The sequence below is a fragment of the Myripristis murdjan genome, chromosome 19 (genome assembly GCF_902150065.1).
Source record: "Myripristis murdjan chromosome 19, fMyrMur1.1, whole genome shotgun sequence".
In the NCBI taxonomy this organism is placed as follows: Eukaryota; Metazoa; Chordata; class Actinopteri; order Holocentriformes; family Holocentridae; genus Myripristis; species Myripristis murdjan.
In genome coordinates this window covers 11,232,747-11,255,223 of record NC_043998.1, presented here as the reverse complement: position 1 = coordinate 11,255,223, position 22,477 = coordinate 11,232,747, and the positions used below count along the sequence as shown (strand labels likewise).

At 43.6% G+C, this 22,477-nt stretch overlaps 1 protein-coding gene across 2 annotated transcripts in view; it reads left to right on the top strand.

Moving 5' to 3' along the window:
- The window catches only part of capn15 (calpain 15), a 44,693-nt gene that overhangs the window by 12,159 nt on the left and 10,057 nt on the right, over positions 1-22,477 (top strand). For both annotated transcript variants that reach the window (XM_030077594.1, XM_030077593.1), the window contains exons 2-7: positions 6,869-8,540; positions 13,517-13,725; positions 16,317-16,500; positions 17,544-17,767; positions 18,205-18,330; positions 19,588-19,740. In XM_030077594.1, the coding sequence (XP_029933454.1) occupies positions 6,891-8,540; positions 13,517-13,725; positions 16,317-16,500; positions 17,544-17,767; positions 18,205-18,330; positions 19,588-19,740 (2,546 nt within the window). In that variant the 5' untranslated portion in view covers positions 6,869-6,890. The remainder of the gene's footprint in view (positions 1-6,868; positions 8,541-13,516; positions 13,726-16,316; positions 16,501-17,543; positions 17,768-18,204; positions 18,331-19,587; positions 19,741-22,477) is intronic.

Below are 22,477 nucleotides of genomic sequence, written 5' to 3'. Positions count from 1 at the left end.
AGGACAGATGTGAAACACTAACATACTACACTAAGTCCAATCCATTAGTTTTGTTTGTTTTTTTTCCCTAAAGGCAGCTGTTGTACAATACATGTTCTTTGTACAAGCAAAATTACTAATGAATTTTTATATCAGAAATTGTTCCTTTGATATTCCTATCTGTCATGTGGTAAAATAGGCTAAGGTGTGGCATTGTATTTGTAAAGCCATAATTTTATCTCACACTATAAACATAAAATCAAAATCTTATTCCATTACATCTCATGTGACATGTAGCAGTGCTCAGTGAAGGTAGCACAGGCTAAGTAGCTGCAGTAAGTCAGTGTTTTTGGGGCATGGCTTAGACCTCTTTGTGCCGCCAGTCTGGCCGCAGCGGGCATCAAGAATGAGGCCAGCACCTCTGCCCTGGTGGATCAGTCCTGGTTGATTTGTCAGTCATGCTTAGGCAATCATTTCCTTATAGCCTGTAATGCTGTGTTTAATCCAAGTGCTGATGTTGAGTAGGCGACTTTGGCAAATATGAATTCAAGTGAGTAGCTGATAAATCCTTGCCTGTTGTGTCAATTACTTATCTTGTAGACTTGCAACCAACGGGTAGTTGGGTAAATAAGTAATCAATAAGTAAGTAATCAAAGTAATCAAATCAATAAGTAATCAAAAAAGCAAAATGGCACAGTAACTGAAAATTAAAAGCTTTGCTGAGTTCTGTTCTTTGAGGAGCAGATGGAGGATGCTGTTTGTGAAGGCGTACTAACATAAGAAAGTTATCCTTTGCTTGTAATTATTTTGAAGAAATGGTAAATCTCATTAAAATGTGCAACTTTTAAATAAATAATGTGACACATTTGCTTAAAAATCCCTTATGAATGCATCTATTGATTTTGTTGATTATGTCAGTTAATCATTGCAGGCCTAGTATCTATCTCAAGCCATCATGCTACACTTTGGACTTTAACACTTATTTGTGATATAGCAGCAATTTTTTAATTTATTTAATTATTTTGTTTGTTTTTGTTTGTTTGTTTGTTTGTGTCTTCTTATTTTCTTATTTGTGTGCTGTAGAAAGGCCGTGCTAAAGTTTCTTGCAGTAGGAGCCCTTCACTGTCAGAGCATGTTGTGTAAGGCCAAATGACAGGCTCAGGCTTCATGGTCCAAGTGCTGTATGGATTGGCTACATTATTAACTAGGAGCACCCCCCACTGAGTTAGGTCCAGCACTACACAGCCACACACTGATGAGCCAGGTAGCACCAGCTGAGTCTAGGACAAAAAAGCTTTTAGCATACAAATAGTCAACCTTTTACCTAGTGGGCTAGTTTGCAGCTAATAAATCCTGCCATGTATGTGGCTTTCTGTACAAGCTCCACATAGTTAACAGTATATTGAGCAATTGTGTGGTATGAACATGTCCAGAGCATGGAATTCCAAGTGGAGGTCGGTGTTTAAGAGTTTCAAGTACACAATATTTCACAAGGCACAAGGTAAAATTTCTTAGACACTTCATATGACACAAAAGACTCATTGACTGAGCAAACTGTTGGGCTATATAGCATTTTTCATTCAAAGATTGATTTGATTCAAAGCATTTTATATCAGTGCAAGTCAGACTGATTAATTCTATTTATTTCTTTTAGCAGACCTATGCAGCTGAATCTTCAGAATTTATAATCGAAGCATCCATGCAATGAATGAGTCATTACACCTCTAGTGGAAATTAACTTGTGAGGCAGCCATTAAGAAGGATGTGATAATTTGGGGTCTGACATGACTTTTGTCCTCAGTATTTTTGTGTTAAATTAGAATGGAGCTGTAGGGAAAGCGTCTGCTCAGTGTTTTTGTGTACTTTGTGTTTTCTCTCTTTTTTTCCCCACTGACACTCTTGCCAGAGTAGTGAGCCGTTAAACATTTCTGATTATGATGTGTCTCTACTTCCTAAGTAGTTTATAGCAACATGGAATTAAAAAGTTAAAGGAGTAGTTCCACTTTCGATTTGTTTTTCATCATCTATTGTCTTGGGTAATCTCAGAAAAGGGCCATTTGTTGTCTTTTTAACAAACATTGTATTGATTATGATCTGTGCGCATGATATTGGCAATCTTAGCAAAACAAGTAAACATGGAGAGACTAAAGGCAGGCTGTTAGCTGCATTTGAAGAAGACAAGAAGAAAGAATTACCATTGCAAATCATAACCTTTTTTGGCTGTGATTCATCATTAAGGAAAATTGTATTCTTTGAACAAACAATGGCCTTGTATAACAGCCATGACAGCTGCTATCCTCATGACATCCAGTCCTGTGGTGACGCTGGCCTTTGTGTTGTGTTTATTCAGTAGAAATACTCTGCCCCCAATGGCCAAGGAGGGTAGCACAGTTTTCCCTCAGGCGCTGGGCTCGCAGCCAACCTTGGAAAGGCACTGCTAATGACTGTCGCACAAAGGCCAAATGTCTCACGGTGAGGCGGGGAGAAGCCGGCGGGACTCGGCTCACTTGATCTCACACCAGAGTTCAGAATGTGGAGTGCATCCAGCCAGCCATGGTGCTATACACACCATCAGTGCCTCTAGTGTTGACTCACCTCACCACCTCTAGCTCTAACTTTAACTTCCTTAACACCAAGTGGGGCCGTCATTATTCTTCAGTTGTCTACATCCTGCACTGATCTCTGTCTACCCTGTCAGTTTCTCCTGGGTGCCTTTTGTCTTTAGCTCTAAGACACTTTGTGGCTTATATCTCACCAGTCATAATTACTTTAATTGGGCTTTTTCCCACTACCTAACAGTTTGCTGGAGTTCACTGACAGCCATAGAACTCACAGTGCTTGAAATGAATGCCACTGTGATCGTCTGAAACCTAGTGAAGTTAGGCTGAGCAATATGGTTAAAAAAAAAACATTTTGCGAATATTTTACAGATATTGTGATTGTGGTATGGCTCACGGTTGTGATAAGAATAATACGGTTTGCATTAGAAGTTTGATTTTCATTGAAAAAGTTGTTAAAATGATGATGTATGACTTTTGCTGGGGTAATTTTTTCTTATATTTGGGAAATACAGTTTGTAGGCCATGACATCTCTGTAGCACCATACTATTTGATTTACAACAGTTTTTTGTCACATTTTTACCTTTATCCAAAAATTGCAGCTCTTGCGATTTGGGTGTTTCACTTGGTCATGTTGAAATTTTGAATATTTCAATAATTGTTCAGCCCCTACACACACAAACACATTTAGACAAGGAGCAAGCAGGAGAGCTGCTGAGAGGACCTCACAGCAGTGGAAGCCCCTAGGAAGATGGGTTTTCTAGGGGTGAGGTGTGTGTCTCTCCACTGTAAGCTCTTGGCTTCCCGCCCAGGTCTGCGACACTGAGGAACTGAGGCGCTGAAGTGAGCACTTTTAGAGCAGCTCCACTGAACACAGGGCCAAGGACAAAAAGCGTGTGTATGTGTGTGTCTGTGTGCACACATATGAGTGAGCATGCATATGCAATGCATTCTGTTTTAATTTTCTGGTAAGTTTTTACTAATAAAATGATAATTAAACATGTTAATTCAAGGCAAGGTTTGTGTTGTAGTTTGTAATACTATTAAGTTTGACACTGCAATTTTCAGATTTACTGCAAGTGAACATCGGCCCTAAATATTGGTAATCAGTGTCATTGATTGCTAATAATCACTGTCCATATTGGCCCTGAAAAATCAATGTTGTTGATCCCTAAAACATAGTCAGAAAAGAATAATCCAGAATGTGTGGAAATGTAAGCCTGGAAAAGTCTGGAATTTTGAAATGGAAAATATATAGGGACCCTGAAGTCCTTTAACAAAGTCTCCATGTGGTTGACAGTATGACTTTGCTCTCTCACTGGAGATGATAGAAGCCTGACAGTTAGGAAAATGGCCACAGGGAACGACCTGTCAGCAAACATGAGGTGTCAACACTGTTGTTGCTGTTGTTGTTGTTGTCATTGCTGGCTGCAGCCTTCAGATAGGTAGGCCAATGGAAGCATGGTGTGAACATGTGCCGTCTAAGCTAGCAGGGAGCTGTCATGTTAATCAAGCCCAGTTAACTAAACCACCAAGAGGGTGGAGGACGTGTTACATCCCTCACACTGAGGACACAGCATAAATAATATAAACAATATATCAGTAGGCCATATCATACAATACATCATACCTTAGAATCATTTTAGGCAAAACCATTTGTCCTGTGAGTTGGAGAAATGGATCAACTTTTTTTTTTTTTCGTCATTCTTATACAGTTACTGGTTCTAAATTGTTACCCCTCAATGTTTGTTTATGTTTGGGTTAAAGGATACTTCATATTCCATAGCCACCATTAGGAATTGACAGATAAATCTGTGGGGTGATAGTCTAAGTAAATAAAGCATTAAGCACAGATTGTTAGTGTTTCAGTGGGAGAAACTGTTGTAACCCAGGTCTCTGGATGTCTCTGAAAAGTGTGTTTTCTTAATTTTGCACTGTGTTGGTGTTGGTGGGCCAAGTTTCCTCCTCACTCGGGGGGCCCCTGGTTCACTTTAGAGTGCTAACTGCAGTCTAGGAGAGTGAATGCAGCGCTAATGTCTCCTGACACAAAGCAAGAGGACCTCTACCTCCCTGTCTTACTGCCCTGGGGCTGAGAACACACAAAAACAGGCACAAATGTACTTAGACAATAAAAATGCATACGCAACTATTTATGCACAAAGAAGTACATGTACACGCAAACACAAATGGCGTGCACTCCCACACACACAAAGAAACCCAGAGAGACACATTGGTGCCCCTCCTTGCTGTCATTCTCCACCCCACCTCAGGGAGAAGAGCACAACCAGCAGAAACAGAGTGAAGAGAGTGCGCTGTGAGGCGGAGGTTGTCTGCAAGAGGTTCCCCTGGGTTCAGAGGACTCTGCTGGACTGAAAGGGTTTAATGGAGTTGAACTAAGGGCAATTAGCTGGCCAGGACACATGGTGCTGCAGTGAGGAAGAGTGAGACCCAGCCAACCAGCAGTCAGCATACAACAATCCTATACTTCCCAGCAGTGACACAGAAATGTTATGTGGACTTTCAAAGAAATGGTCATAGCCTATAGGCAGATTCTTGTTTTTTATGCTTTCATACAAACACAACAAAGAATCGTATTGTTTTATTTATTTATTTATTTTTTTACTTATAAAAGTAGATATAGTAAACACTGGATTTCTACAGGAAAAAGCCCAAGGCCAATTCGGCCTCATAAAAGCCTTTTTCAAATCACCACCGGTCGCCTCAAAAAGAAAAATGGACATGGTCCCCCTCCTCTATTATGACCAACCAAAAGGTCTAATAATGTATTATTAATAGGCACACACGTGATCGGAGCCACAAGCTCTGTGGTCAGTTTCTGGGTGACGTCTTTGCCACTAGGCTGCTCAGGTCGAGCAGCTCAGCACGCTAGCTCTTAGCACCTCAGCCATTTCCACTGCCCTTTACTGCCCACACCACCCTCTCTGTGTTGGTGTTCACACATGAGCAGCTTGAGTGACAATGACATTTATGGGCTTGTCCAGACAGCACCAATGTCCCTTCCTTCCTAGAAGGGCTGTCCCCCCTTTTGCTATGGAGGTGCTCAACTATGTCATTCTCCCCGGAGAGCCTGATTTAGCCCTTTTGCCTGAAGACCAAGCACATTGGGCACATTGGATGAAGTGAATGTCTAACCTGGGCCAGATTTATTGTGATGTGTGCATATCTATCTATCTATCTATCTATCTAAGCAATTATTATCTGATTAGATAGATGCATAGCTCCATATTGAATCACTGAATGAAGACACAGAACACAACTGATTTATTCTTCATCCTCATACTTTCTCACTCATTGTTCTGTTTCTACTTTCTATGTTATAAGTTAAAGCATAGATTTGACATAACAACAAGGCTTCTTAGATAACAGCTGTTAGATAACAGATCTTGATAATAGGAGGTTTCTAATGACTTTAAATTCAGACCTGTGAACGATTGTCATTAAAATATAACAAATTCATAAGTGCTGCCAGAATTAATAGACCCAAGCATTCAGCCTTCATTTGAAAATCCATTTGGACATGGGATTGACACAACCTTAAGTTGCCCCTGTCTAGCCTGCATTAACATTCACTGAGGAAAAGGGAAGAGAGGTGCTAATATGAAGTGCAAGAGATCCCATGTGTTTTTTTCCATTCTAATAAGTGTCAGTCAGGTGGAGAGCTCTAAAAAGGCTTCACTCAGTATTCTGAAGCGGTAGCAGCCTCCCTCTCTCCTCTCCTCTCCTCCCTTTGGCTCCTCCCTCTATCTGCTGTCTCCCTGGCTCTCATCATGGGGGCATTGTGTATGGATTTACTGCCCTCAATGCCCCAAGGAGAGTGGTTTGATTTTTTTTTTTCCCTTGCACTGGCTAATCTGTCCTGTGTGTGTGTCTTTCTCTCTCTCTCTCTCTCTCTCTCTCTCTCTCTCTCTCTCTCTCTCTCTCTCTCTCTCTCTCTCTCTCTCTCTCTCTCTCTCTCTCTCTCTCTCTGTGTTGACTCAGAAGTTTTAGTTTTTGCTCTCCTTCCAATTACCCTTAACTCTCTAGATGCCTATGGATTCATTCTCTTTGTAATTCATTAATCTTTTTTTCAACATTCCCTTTTCTGTCATATTGCTCAGTATTCCTTTCTGTTCTCTCCCTTGTAGTTCGTTGCCCTGATCTTAATAGCTCTAATGATGGAGCAATAGGACTTGCTGTTCCACATACTACATTTATCATCACTTGTCTCGGTTATTTTAGCAAATTGCAGCTTGCGAACACTTTGTATTAATATATGTATTTTTGACTGATTTCTTTTTATGGATTTATGTTCACTCTTTCTGTTTTACAGCCACTCTCACTCTCCTGGCTCCATGGCAGCAGCAGTGCGAGGCAGTGAGTGGTCATGTGGCCGTTGTACCTTCTTAAATGCCGGTGCAGCACCTCGCTGTTCCATCTGTGAGGCGCCACGCCAGAAGCCTGACCTCAACCAGATCCTGCGGCTGAGCAGCACTGAGGAGCAGCGCTGGGCCTGTCCCCGGTGCACCCTCAACAACCCCCAGGGCTCTGGAGCCTGCTCTGTCTGTGGCTTTGGACCATCCCCTGCCACTCCCACAGCCCCTACCACCACCATAGCTGCCACTGCCAACGGCTTGCTGCCCCCTCCTACTGAACCTCCAACACCCACTGTCACCCCCACTGTGCTCCTGGAGCCCCGTGGGCAGCACCCACCCAAGGAGGAAGTACTGCGACGGTCAGAAAGCAATGGAGAGGTGGGCGGTCCAGAGGGACAGCTCTCTGGCTGGGCATGCCCTCGCTGCACACTCCACAACACACCTGTGGCACTGTCCTGCTCAGCCTGTGGGGGGCCCAGGAAACTGTCTCTGCCTAAAATCCCTCCAGAGGCACTGGTGGTGCCCGAAGTACGCACGCCTGTGTTGGGGTTTCCTGTGCACACAGCAGGGGCAGCCCCACTCCTTATTGATCTAACGGACGACTCCCCGCCTGCCCCTCCCTGTGAGCCCCCAGAACCTCCCCATGTTCCCTCACAGTCCCTCTCCTCCCCCTTTACCTCTTTCTCATCCCTCCAGAACAACCCTGTGCCACGCAGCAGGAGAGAGGTGCCCCCTCCAGGGCGCCCACCAAACTCGGGAACCAACGCCCCCAGCCCTACTTCCCCTTCAACAGCCAGTGTCCCACCCCAGCCCGGGCCACAGCGGCCAGCCAAGCCCAAACATGCCCAACCCCAAGAGCCTTCCTACCCGAGTAAACGCCTTAGTATCTTAGAGGAGGAGGACCCTCACTCCCACCCACCACCCCCTCACCTCTCTATTACTTCCTCCGCAGCCCCCACCTGGAAGTGCCCTAGCTGCTCAAAGCCCAACCCAGGAACCTTGTCCAAGTGCGAGGCTTGCCGGTCATCACGGGCAGGCGCTGACCTCATTGACCTGGTAGGCTGTGAAGCGGTGCGCTTTACCCCGGCCAGTCCCTCTAGCCCGGACTTCAGCACCTGGGCTTGCTCCAAGTGCACCCTGCGCAACCCCACAGGGGCACCCAAGTGCTCAGCCTGTGGTTCCTCCAAACTGCATGGCTTCCAGGAGCAGCAGGTGCCACTGCCCCACTGCTGCCCACACTGTGGCCTCCCCTTGGGGCCTGGCACTGCACCATGCTCCTGTACCTCTTCTTCTTTATCCTCCTCGGGTCATAAAACACGGAAACAGGCCCGGGTCTTCCCTTCGTCTTCTTCAGCTACTACTACTTCCACGTCCTCCTCCTCTTCCTCCTCCACCTCATCTAGCCTTCAGGAGAAGGTGGGTCAATGGGGTTGCCCAGCATGTACACTGCTCAATGACGTCAAGGCCAAGAACTGTGCAGCGTGCCACACACCCCAGCAGTACCTCACACTTCGCAAGGTGGTCAAGCCTCTGAAGAGGAGGGAGAGCATGCATGTGGAGGCCCGTCGGCGAAATGACGAGGGTGAGGCCAAGGAACTCTGGGAGAACATTGTGAGCTTCTGCCGAGAGGTAAGAAGAAACTGAACAGTAGCTAGCAAACAGGAAAACAACACTGCCATTGCCTTATCATTACTTCAAGTGAGAAGTGAAGTAGGTTTTTTTGCCACTGGTAAGATACAAAGGAGAAAGGGCTACTGATGGGAAGATCTTTTAATATTCTTGAATTTTTTTCACTTGATAAAACCTTAGTGTCTTGTGATTATACACATTAAGTGAATTAGCCTCATTTTTAAAGGATAAATAAGGAAAACTTGTCATCTACAGGCAACAGACACGATTCATGTGTTGTTTAGCACATAAAAGCTCACTGTGCATCACCCTATTTCTTTCCGTAGAGTGCAGAAGTCAAAGACTTCTCAAAGAGCATATTACATTTTGTGATGTGTCACAGAGTGCACACTGGATTTCAGAGCACAGCTCCCTCATCATATTACCTGTTTTTCGTTATGGCTCTGGCATTGTTCCCAGTTCCACAATCCCCCTAATTTCAGAGACACTGCCAAGAGATGCTAATAGGCTTTGTCATTTGCTTCTGTTTGCACTCACTTCATTAGCTGGTTTTTAATCGGCCAGAGGGTGAATGTTTGTCCCCTAAATGACCTGTAGAAACCAAGTGTCTCCTCCTGAGATCCAAGCTATAGCCCACCCTTAATGACATGGAACTCACTTCACAAAATTCTGGAAGCAGTTCTGTTTCAGGACTGTGTTAATAACTCCTGGATTAGGAAGCTCCAATTAGGAGTCATGTTGTTTGTCCTAAAAAGGCTCTGCTGGGATGTTGTGTTTGTTTGTGATTACTTAGTTTTAGTGAGGCTTTCTTTTTCCTGTCCTCAGTTGACACCAAACAATTCTCCTAATTCCTATTTAGGAGGTTATTAAATTGCTTAATGAAATATGACTTTTAAGAGCAGACATATCTGTGATTAAAGCAGCTGTGATTGCTCAAATTCCAATTTTCCTTCGATGTGAACTTAAGTGCATGAATTTTACACAACTATTAAAAGATCAGAAATGTAGCACTTCTTTAAAAGGCCGTAGCTCTGACGTCTTTAATGATGCAGTCCCCTATCATGAAACAGTACATTTTCATTAAGCTGCATAAATGTCAGCTGGGGAAGAGTTAAGCAGAGGTGTTTTTTTCCTAAATGGAGAACAACCTAATTATTCTTTTGTAATTATAAGCAAATCTTCTGATCATTAACACCTAATATAACAACAGATTTTTTTTACCTGCTCCAATGCCCCAGCTTTTAATGTCCAAAGATCAAGAAATCGACTTGTCTCGTTGATGAGCTCTGATTGGTCTGATTAAAAGTGTCACAGCTGTTGGTTGACACAGTGATGTCTCCCCTGGCAACTGCAGATAGATGTAAGCATCCTCCCTCTGTACTGCTTCCCTTTTTGTCACATCACTTCATGTTTACTTTGTCTCAGCAATGCTGAATGGCCTTTGAAAAGCCTACATTATGTTGTCATGAATATGCTATTTGGGGCTGTCAGAAAGGTTTATGTGAGACTAGTTGTTAGACTGCTAACACTGTTGCAAATAAGACAAACCTGGTTGGACTAATTTAAACCTCAGGAGGAGTGTGGGCATTGCAGATTCCAAGACTGTTTGCACTCAAGCAATTTTTGAATCACTCTGCTTCAGGCATCAGCATTTTTTCCTTTGATTCCACTTGGGTGTGTGATATGTACCCACTGACTACACTGCCATGGCACCTCTCGTGCCATGTTTACAATAGCATGAAGTGTGCTTTAGAATGCATTATTAATGTCTGCTCTGTAAGTTGCAGGGCTCACTGCCGGGAGCGTGGGAGGGAAGCTGGCTCAGTAGGAAGGAAGGATATTGGAGATCCCTCATCCCCACCCTCCCCTCCTCCCTTCCTAATTTGACAACTACATTTCCTAGTCTTTCTCTTATCATCTTTCCTTTTCTTCTGCAAATATTTTAGGCCTCCCCCTCTCTTGCTCTGCCCCTCAGTATTCTTCAAAGTATTTCCCCTCTTCATCTTCTTTTAATCGCATCTCCCTCTATCATATCTACCCCCACGCTCATCATGTTTTTTTCCCTCTGCTGCTAATATCTCAAACTATGCTTCCCCCCTGCCACCTACTGCACCCCCCACCCCCATTCCACCCTCTCCACATGACTGCACTCAATCCTCTGGTGTAGCAGTCAGTCTATGTGTGGCTGTCTGTGTGTGTGCATGCTAAGGTGAACACAGGGCTGGCCTATTTTTAGCAGCAGAGCTGGAGAGAAGAGGAGCAGCAATTATACGTTCCCTATAGTGAATGTAATCACTAACAGCATCAAGTGCAGCAGCTCAGTTTTAGGGACCAGAGCGATGGACGGGCGGCAAAATTGGCAAACAAGAAACACTCATTGCCCTAATCCCTCTCCGTCAGGGCGCTGCCACTTGGCTAGCATCAACACACGTGGCTCTCAGTAGCACCAGTGGTGAAATTCCATCAAATGATAAAGACTTCAGGTACACCCCCGTACTGATACATAGAGACAGACTCCAGTCACAAAGAAACAAAGAGAGACGAGGTCGGGTTTTATACTACACCTTTCTTTGATCTATTAGAGTTTCTCTTTCTTGACTTGGATGATAACAGATGGCAGTGCAGGTGAAATATTAAAGTTAGTGCAGATTTGGTCCAGAGTGCAGAAATCAAAGAGGACCAAAGACTTGGCACTCTAGGTAATTTGGAATAGAGCCAACCTGTGGATAATTTTTGTCAGCAAGGGGACCAGAAACCATCCTTCCATTGAGTGCTGCTTATTTTTCCCTGCCTCTTTGCTTTTACTCCCCTTTATGGGGTTTAAGAGCGAGAGGTGTCCGCTTGCTGCCAGTGCCCCAGAGTGTGTCCGCTCACTCACTGTGCCAAATGAGTAAACACCACTAAGAGCCATCAGCGCTGCTTGTGAACCGTAAAACCCAGCATGGCTGGAGCGGTTTCTCTGTTCCCTGTCCATATCTGCCCTCCCTGGGAGCAGCAAAAGGACATTATGTAGTAAAAGATCAACACTCATCTGTTGTATTGCCCCTCTTTGTGTATCACTTGTTCCTCTTGTCCCTTTTTCCCCATATTTTGGATATTTCCAAGGTTTTGCCTTGCATATTGGATCTGTCATAGGTTTCAATTGCCTGCAGTGACAGTACTGTACCACCTGTGAGAGTATTGTATGTGCCAGGTTGTACTGGCATGCTTCTGTTTTTGGTTCAATAAGTGTGCCACTGTCAGATATGACTCTATAGTTCCTTGTCACCACTTTTTCAGAGATGAGTGGGTTCACTATCACATCTAGCTATCTAGCCACAAGCTTACTGCGCTCAGCAAAGGCCTTGTATGCTTGCCAGTTCCCTATAGTCAAGCATACAACCAAGGAGCGCAATGGGTTATCTCAGCTCAGCGCTGAACTGGCTTAATGCAGTCTAGGATGTGGATATTGTCAAGGGCTAAGGAGGGAGAACTGGAGAGGGCAGCACAATGTTCACTCAGTGACAACAGCCTGCTAGACGAGTGCTGGTGGCCGGCACATCAGTCATTCTCTTCAGCATTACCATGGATGCGTCTCACACATTCCTCTCTGATCTCTTGTCCGTGTACAAGCCTGCTCTTTTGGTGGGAGGTATTAGTTTGTCTTCCAGTCCCAGCAGTTGTCCGGGGTTGAAGCCTTCTCTCCACCACTGTTGTAAATCCGTCTTGGCCTCTAAGCCCAACAGAAAACAAAGGTCATATATAAGCCAGTGAACTACAGAATCAGCAAGCCTCACACAGACCTCAGACTGTCAATCTTCAGTGAGAATGACTGGGGGAAAAAAGGGCCGGGGCACACAGGAAGGCATGAGGGTGGGGTGGGAGTGTTCAAGTGATTTTGGCTATACCGGCTGATGCTGCATGGGGGCAAAAGAATTGGATTGTAGGGTATGGTGACAAATCAATTTGCTCCATGTCCAGTGTGAGCAACCAGCGGGGTAGCCACATGGCCTCCCCTGCCTGCCTCAGTAAATGACCGGACTAGCCCGCTTGTGACACTACGACCGGGAAACCAGATCAGGGTGTCTGTGTGGCCGTTTGCCCTCTCGGGTTTGTACATGAAGGTTTTAGATGGGCAGATAGTGTGTCAGATAGGGTGTCTTGATCTGTTAATGCAGCCATGCAGTCCAAGTTCATGTGTACAGTAGACAAAGGTTCCTACATTATCAATGTATTTAACATGCCGTTATATGAGCTCAGTGATCTGCAATGAATATGTAAGGAAGTGTACAGATAAATCTTTTTTCAAGTGTGTTCTATACCCTGATTAATGACTGTTGGCGCATTTGGTCTCCTGCTGTACACATGTATGATCCCATGCTATCAGCAGGAAATAATTCCCCCGTATCACATGAATAAATTTGGGAGTCATAGGTTTGTCCTCATCCCTCTCAGCATCTGGGGCTCCCATGGTGGCCTGCAGGGTCCTGAATTAATCATCATCCACCTGCACAGGATGTGGCCTGTGCAGGTGAAATGTAGGCTGAGGATTTTAAATAGGACTGAACAGTTCATTGAAATATTATCGAAATCACAACATAGCCAAGTGCAATATCCAAATGGCAGGAGCTACAATTTTTTGATAAAGGTTTTTTTTATCCATATTGTGCAGTCCTAGTGTTAAACAGTTAAGTAGTCCTCAAAGCTCACAGTGTCCCTCAAGCCGCATTAGCCCTTTGAACAGTGTCATTTTTAAGTGCTGTCAACCGCTCTTTTGGGCATCATTTATTAAAAAAACGAGATGCAAGCTGTCAGATAAGATCATTCAGCTCTTATTTTCACCTGGTCATAATGCTCATAATGTTTTTGTATGAGTCACCATGTATTGAATTTATTTTACTTGAAATCGTTGTCTGACTCTCTTTCTGTCACCCTTATGTCTCACTCACCATGTCTCTCCTTCTCTCTTCCCGCTGCTGTCTCCCTCTCTCTCTTAGAACGTGGTGAACTTTGTGGACGACAGTTTTCCCCCTGGGCCACGCTCCGTGGGTTTCCCCGAGGGTGACAGCGTGCAGCAGCGGATCAAAAAGTGGCTCCGCCCCCATGAGATCAACTGCAGTAACTTCAAAGATCGGGGTGTCAAGTGGTCGGTCTTCCGCACGCCACGGCCCTCTGACATCCTGCAAGGCCTTCTGGGGAACTGCTGGTGAGGTGTCAAAACTGCAGATTAGGGACACAAGGATGCCACATTTGCATTGCCATTACTGATCCTAAGTGTTAAACTAGAAGTATTGGTTAGCACCAGTCAAGTAAATTTAATTTTCAGTAGTTTTTCAGTATAGACAGTCAGTTAATTTGGGATCACTGGATAGAATTGATTTGAAATGCACTGAATATTCTTCTACACGTAAAGACTTCAACACAAGCCAGAAAAACAAATTAGCTTGCACTGATTTGTGACGCAATCTCTTACATGTTACAGTCTCTCAGTGTTTTGATATAGGAAAAAATCCCTATTTTAGCCTGGCAGTGTCCTCTGATGCCTGCAGTTGTATCCATGCATGTATTTTGGTATTCATGCATCCTTAGCTTGTGTGTGACTGTGTGTATCCCACGACAAACAAGAAAAGACAAAGATCCCCAATGTGAAAAGCATTTTCTGATTTCGTTCTATCTCTGTCAGAGGTCAGTGGAATAGAAAACAGTCAACAGATAACACTTGAGGTCTGTGTGGTTTGTCAATGAGCCTACTGTAGAAAAACACTACAGCCTGAAGCCAGTTGAGTGGAGAGAGAGATGGGGACAGTGAGAGAGGGGGAGAAGGGAGAGGGGCAATACATGAGTAAGGAAAATGAGAAAGTGAGAAAGAACAAAGAAATGGAAATGGGGGAAATAGAGAATTCAAGGATATGGAGGGAGGCAGAGAGCAGGGTTGAGTTGGACAGATGTGCAGATAGTACACCTGACAGGAAGATTATTCATGGGAATGTGGGTCTGGACACACGCTTTATCTCAGCGCCCTTGTTCTGTGTGTCCTTTGGGGCGTGTGTATGTGTGTTGTCATCCACCATCTTCTGCACACGCATAACTACACAAAAAAGTCACTCAAAAAGTTGGGTCCACACAACTTCTACTTCAGCACCCGCACACACCAATACACACACACAGCTTATCAAAAATAACCCTCCCCAGAGCCGAATCCTCTCACTAGCGACAGGATGTAACCCAAATTCCTCCTCTTTGGCTGAATCTTTCGCACATACACACACACACACACACGTCCTAAATAACCAGCAAACAACCCAGGTCTGGCCACTGAACCAATGAAAGCAGGAGTCTGCAAGTATAACAGCCAATCACCCTCGACCTTGAGAACAGCAGACATATAAGCCATCATTAGAGTCACATTACACCACGGCTAATTGGTTTTTGATTTGATTCTTTTTAGCCGATTGGTTTTTCATCAGGGGCTGAATGGGCTGATAGGCCCTGCTCAACTGCTGCTTGAGCAGATGGAATATAGCTGCAATCATAAACATTTCCACCCGCACACAAAAGTGTGTCTATCAGTCTTTAAGCAGCTGCTGCACAAAGACATATGTGATGGGCAGACTTAAAGGGATATTCCTTTCAGAAAGGCCTGCTTTAAGGAAATGAACCTACAGTCACGGGCAAAAGTGATAACTCACTGACCTAAAGTTAAAAGCCACATTGTTTAAACATGGCTTTTTAGTTTTCTTTTTTGGTATTTTGGTAGTGATGTGTCAGCAGCTAAAAAACGATTTCTAGCTTATTGTCCCAATGCTTCCATTATTAGCAGTCAAATCTACAGCACTGTATGATTTTCAGTATCTCACTCTATGTTCTCAAATTAACTTTCACTCCAGAATAGTGCTGATGCACACTTTGCATGAAGAATCTCCTTTTAGTGTGACTGAGTCTGTGTGTCCCCAGTCACTCTTGTGAGAAATTACCATTTTCTGATGAATCTGGATTTTGATTAACAAATTTTTGATTAAGCTAATTAGGGAAGGGGAGTCAGTTTGTCTTTGCTGCAGGGTAAATTAACAGTAATCGGGAGGTAACCAGAAGGCACAGAAGCTTGACTCATCGAATGTGACTGATTTTCAATGAGGACAAATTATGCAAAAAAAAGTTGAAAATAGGCTACTTTTCATAACTGCTCAAGGCACCTTGCAAAGTAGGATTTAATTCAGGTTTTAATTACATATTTAAAGTTTAATGGCTGCTTGTCTGTCTCTTTGTATTTCTTTTTGTTCACCTCTCTAACTGTGTGTCAGTGTACGTTCCTTATACCGTCCTCTTTTTTGTTATATGCTAGCTTGTCTTTTTGCCTGATTTTGGCATCTGTCTACCCATCTTTCTGTCTATGTCTGTCTCTCCTAACCATCCATCCATCTACCTATCTATCTATCATCCTACAGTAGTATCTCTGTCATCTACCCGCCCATATCATCTGGCCATTTCTGTCGCCTCATCTCCATTTTGTTTCTCTGCTTCAATCACAGTCACTGGCTTAGCTCCCTCCCTCATCTGTCTTTTCACCCATTCATCTACTCATCTTGATTGACTATGTGTTTTGCAGCTTCACTGACTTTTGCCTCCCTGTCCATTACTCTCTCCCATGCATTCTCCTGTCGTTCCTCTCTCCCACTCTTGCATCCCTCCTCTTCCACTCCCCCGTATGGTTACATTCATCTCTCTCTTTCTCTGCTCCCACACCTCTTATTCAACTTCTCTCTCCTCACCTCTTTCCTTTCCTCTGTCCTCCTCCAGGTTCCTCAGTGCACTAGCAGTCCTAGCAGAGCGGCCTGAGCTGGTAGAGAGGGTGATGATTACCAGGACCATCTGCCCGGAGGGAGCCTATCAGGTTCGCTTATGTAAAGATGGGACCTGGACCACAGTGCTGGTGGATGACATGTTGCCATGCGACGACTACGGCTACCTGCTCTTTTCCCAGGTCAGAGAGGTGACAGGGATGTTGGGAATCATGGAGCTGGGAGGAGGGCAGGAGCAAGGAAAGCAAGGAAAGATGAACAGTGGCAGGGAAACTTAAAGTATTCACAAAAGGTGTGTAAGCATCCATAGTTTCAGGTAAAAGAGGTTGGAAGAGCAGAAAACAAAATGGATATTCCAAAGGTACTGAAAAGAAAACAAGAACGCAATTCAGCTCACACACAACTTTTCTTTAATAGATCTTCTTCCAGGTCATAGCGTCGTAGCAAACATGTCCATGTGTATGTACTAACAGGAACATGATTTTAGGCATTTTCAGGTCTGAGCGTGTTCCCTCGAATGCAAATAATTGAAACACACAGTGTTCATGAAGAATTTTCACAATTTCTTTGTATTTGTACTTGAGCATACTGTGGTTCTTTTACAAAATGCTTCATCCAAAAAAAAACGTATGGTTTGTATCTGTTACTCAGCATGAGATATATTTAATGTCTGATGAACAAAGCTTTAATTCCGTGCTTTACAGAAAACAGAAGTTCCAAACACTGTAGCCATTTCTCTTAGGAAGGAAGTGATTGACATCTTTGAAAGACAGAAGCAAAAACAAAATGAAAACATCCAGCAGCATAATCCAAGTCTTGACTCGTCTTTACATTCACACTGTCCCAAATCTATGCACTGTTGCCTAAAAGATTGCAGGAGATATCTGAACCTCAAGTGGAAGATTTAAAAGGACTCGGCTTTCTTATATTTCCACAAACACTCATGAATAACCTTGACCTTTGACCTTGTTCATATTGTTGCAGCCCAATGTAAACCTATCATGTTAAATACGACACTGTGCCCCTACCTACGTTGGTCTTTTCCACCACGTTCAGACGCCTCACAGCGAGGTTTTGGGTCACAGCCAGTCAATTGAGAACTACGCCTGGAAAGCAAACCACTGGGCAAACAAATCCTCATGTTACCAATGTACCTCTGTTGATGAGTCACACCCAGGCTGACATGTGACTGACTGTATCCACTGGCTTGCTCCCATCGCTCTAGGCCCAGAGGAAGCAGTTGTGGGTGGCATTGATTGAGAAGGCCTTGGCCAAGCTCCATGGCTCCTACTTTGCCCTGCAGGCAGGGCGCGCCATCGAGGGCTTGGCCACACTGACGGGGGCTCCCTGCGACTCCCTGATGCTCCAGGTCAGCTCTACCAACCCACGGGAGGAGCCCATCGACACCGATCTCATCTGGGCCAAGATGCTCAGCTCCAAAGAGGCTGGGTGAGAGCATTTTGGCACATTGCTACCAATGCTGTTACTTTAAATAAAGATTCACAAATTTTGTTGCATGCCATTATATGTCAGTCATATTCCCTCCCTCCTTTACTGTAGATTTGGTCTGTGTTTTATCAAATACAACAAACCACCTACATACATGATTTATAAAATAGAGTTGTGCGCTTTGTATAATTTACAATGTGTGAAGCAGATCAAAAGAGGTAGGCAGAGTGGAGAATCATATGTAAAGAGCTTTAGTTATCTGCATTCATGTTCAGTTCTACCAGTGCAATAGCAAAATGGAAATTTCAAATAGAAAATTGATTTCACAACATTATGTATGGTCCTGATGTTTGCCGAAGTAATTGTATTGAATGAAGGCAATAGCCTAGAACGTGTTTGTTTGAAGATGGAATGACTGTGAATTATGTGTCCTGAAGGTTTCTCATGGGTGCATCGTGTGGAGGCGGCAACATGAAGGTGGACGATGTTGTTTACGAGTCTCTGGGTCTCCGGCCACGCCACGCGTATTCCATCTTGGATGTACGAGATGTACAGGGCTACAGGTATGAATGGACGGTGGATCACAAATGAGCTAGAGTGATCAGCTGGGAATTTATCTGTCTATTCATCTTCCATCTCTTCCTCTTTGCAGTGTAGTTTCCTTTCGTCTGTCCATCCGTATCAACCATCTCCTTATTGTGTCTCCATCATCTCATGCTCAGGAAATTTGGAAACTTAACAAAATTTTAATGCATAACATAGTCTATAACGCAGAGAAGTTAGAATGAAAAAAATAAGACAAAACATAAAAATAAAGATCTGACTGTTGTGTGTTGACTATTTGTATTGCCATAAAATACACATCCACTTGTAACACACAACATCCATGTCTCACATGTCTCAATACTGATTTATTTTTTCTTTAATCTGTCCCTTTGCTTTCATTTCTGGATTTTTCATTTTGATTTAAGTGGTTTTAATGGGTGAAAGCAATGAATCGTAGCGTTCACTGTCATTGACCTTGCCAGTCTATTCCATGGGAAGAAAATGTGTAAGGATTTTGCACACTCTGTTAAATAGATGAGCCAGTTCCTAACCTATTCTCTTTCCTCCTCAGGCATAAGGCTGTATAAAATATGCTATAGATATTATTGATAAGCTATCTTGAGCTCAGTATTAACAGGAAACATGCTTATTCTGATTGTGAAGACATTTCCCAAGTGATTCACTGGTGAAAGAGGAGGGGCTGCAAGCTGAAAAAAGAAAGGGGGTTTTTGCCCACAGAGAGCAGTTTGCGGACAGTTTCAGTTTGATCACTTTGATCAGGTCTCGCATTGAGTTCACACAATGGATGCCACTTCTCTCCTACCTGCTAGCGGAACTTGAGAATAGCTGTAAATCCCAGATGTAATTTGCTCAGGAGCCACACACAGCCACTTTAATTTACCACCATAAAGCAATCAGACTGGGAGATTGGGCCGCAGCACTTGATCTAAAATGAGTTGTAGTCCTTCGGTTAGGTGCCGGAGGAGCCCAAACACAGCTAGGAAACAGTGATTCAGCTGCAATTTATTCTTTTTTATTTATTTTTTTCCCAGGGAGGGGAGGACACTTAGACATGGTTTCCATCAAACCTCCTAAGTTCTATACTGTAGGTAAAAGGCAATAAAATGAAATGGGCTTTTAAAAAGTAGGCAGTAATCTACAATAAGGGGAATCTGGCTCTGCAGAGATGATTATACTCTGTTGACTAAAAGCTGTTCTCACCTCAAGTGGATTGTCTGTGCCCCCCTCCCATCTCCCGCTGTCCAACTCCTCAGGTTGTTGCGGCTGCGTAACCCATGGGGTCGCTTCTCGTGGAACGGCAGCTGGTCGGACGAGTGGGCTGACTGGCCGCAGCACCTACGTCACGAGCTGATGGCCCATGGGAGCAGTGAGGGCGTCTTCTGGATGGAATATACTGATTTCATTAAGTAAGAATTTATCAGGAGTTTATTAGTTTATTATTTTGGATTTTTTTTTCTCTTGTACACTTGTGCAATATATACTGTATTAATATATTTATTTATTTTCCTTAGAACAGAAGTGGCTCTTGCTTCTCAGAGATCCCTTAGCAAGCAACAAGCAAATGCTGTTTTTTCCTTGCTGTTTTTCCTTTTGATGGTTTGAGGTCCTGCATGTGGCGCAGTTACTTTGTCTGTTCAGCCGTGGTGGCTATCGCTGCTCATGCCAGCTGTCTCAGTTTTTGAGTTTATTCCGGCAACAGCCCACTGTTGCTGCTCATGGGAATGTAAAATGCATCACTTCCTGTTCGCTCAAGGATATTTTTCCAGGAAAGGCTTACCTGACACTGGTTGTTTAGAATAGCAAATGTGAAAGCTTTTATTAGCTGGGTATTGGTTTAATAATTAATGTGTTATATCAGCCTGTGATAGAGAGCAGTAAAAAAAAAAAAAACATTTAGTTATATGATAGTGCTGAGGATGCTATCTTTTGTGAGACCTAGGTGGAAATTTAGACACTTTTTTTCTTGCACAATGTGACAAGGGATGGAAAGTGGAAAGGGAAAAGAAATTCCAAGTATCCCTAACCTAACCCTGACCCTTCCAAGAAATTCTAACCCTTTAATTGTGCCATGTCCATGATGTGCTAAGAGTGATGGATAGCTTAGTAATCTCAGGCCTCTTCGTATTTCACTGACCGGGGCACCCTGGTGGCTCGCCGGATAAGAGCGCGTGCCATTCGCCAGGGCTGGGATCTGATCACAGCGTCCTGGGTTTGGGTCTGACCTCGGGCCATTTGCTGCGTGTCGTCCCCTCTGTTTCCCCTGCCTTTCCTGTCTCTCTCTACCGTGGCTGTCACATAAAGCAGAAATGCCAAAAAATAATCTTAAAATACAAGTTTCTCACTGACCATCTGGTATTGACACAAAACTGTTTGACTGGGTTTTTGTTTTGTTTTTAGTACACAGTGTTGCCTTAGAAGCGCAGCATATATTTATTCCTACATCTCTGTGTCATGGACTTGGTGTTTTCACTCCTGTTGTTGTTGTTGTTGTGGTTGCTCTGGTTGCCAGGGACTTGGAAAGTCGAAGCCTAGACTTGCCATTCCTTGCTGTCTGTTTCGTCATATTAGATTAATCTTGTCATTCAGCCATACACACAGGATGGAGTATTGACTTTACTGTCTTTCTGTCAGTCTTCCTTGTTTGTGTGCGTGCCAGCATATCTCTCCATTCAACCAAATGAGCACTGCAGTGTTCGGTGTCCTTGAGAGTTGTATGACAAAATAACTGACTATGGCATAACAATTATGGATAGTAAATCCTTTAACATAATAAAAGGCAAATAATGTCATAAAATTTTTGTAACATAATTTTGTAACATAATCACTTATTCCATCAATCACTCGTGATTTTACTACTCACTCATTACCCACTCTTTGACTGTGTGATTTAATAATAACAATCAGAGAAAAAAGTAAGAATAACACCAGCAGCCGTTTTCAGACCAATGAAATATTTATATTTTGAATAAATAGCATAATACCCACTCCACAAATCCAAAATGATCTTATGGACATGGCACCATTTTGAGCCTTTTCCACTTTGCCAAGACGAGGTTTCGCTTAGAGTCAACAAAACACCATCTAATTAATCTTTTGGGTGATGTAAGGAACCCATGAGGCATATGTGTGTGTGTGTGTGTGTGTGTGTGTGTGATCTGTCTGTCTGTCTGTTGAGTTATTAATGTCCCCTTATGTCTATCATGAGAATTGCAATAAGCCCAGGAGCACCAATCTGTCTGTCTTCTTGACCGATTCTCAAACCTGAGAATTGGCCTAGAGGAGTATCCCATCTGTCTTCTGTCTGCCCATTGTTCCCTCTGACAATCAAATTGTCTTTGAGCTGTGTAATTACACTGGAGGATATGACACACCTACAGTCTGCGTCTGCCCCGGCTTGTTTGACTGTGGAAAACGAAAAGGGCACGGTGGTGGGGGTATTGGATGCACTGACAAATCACTCATAAGGGCACTGATCTTGATTTTTAATAAGATGTCAAAAAGGGATATCTCACCTTGATTCACCTGTAGTTTCAAAGATGGGGGACAGTGGGAGTACATACATATTAACAAATGTGAAGTTTCAACAGCAGAAGCACCCAGCCAGCCGTTATCTCTCTCACTTTCCAAACCAACTCTCTAAGTTTGGAACAGCTCCCGTGCTTCCTCCGCCTGTCTCTTCTGCCTTATTGTCAAGAAGACAAAAGCAAGATATAAAAAAGTTGTCAGACCACGGGAGGTTAGGTAGTGATGAAACAAGGAAAAACAGTCTGTAAGAGAGGAAGAAAAAGTCTCATGGGGCTCTGGTCTTTGAAGAAGGAGGTCTGGCATAGTAGCAAGGTAAACGGTGTTTGTACAGCAGCACCCTCAGAGACTCTGCTAACGTTAAAGAGTTACTTTTGATGTATGCAAATGTATTTAGCAGATGACAGTAGGAGGTCAGTTGGTCAAATTGTCTGTCTGCTAGAAGTTATCGTCCTTGTGCGTGCCTGGAAACGTGAATCATATATCTGATCATTTCAGGTCTTGAATACCTTGGAAATCATACAGAATGTCTTGGAAAAGTAGAAAGAATATGTCATTCTGTCCTGCATATACATCGCTACCCATTTTATGCAATTGTAGTTATAGGATCATGTCAGAGAT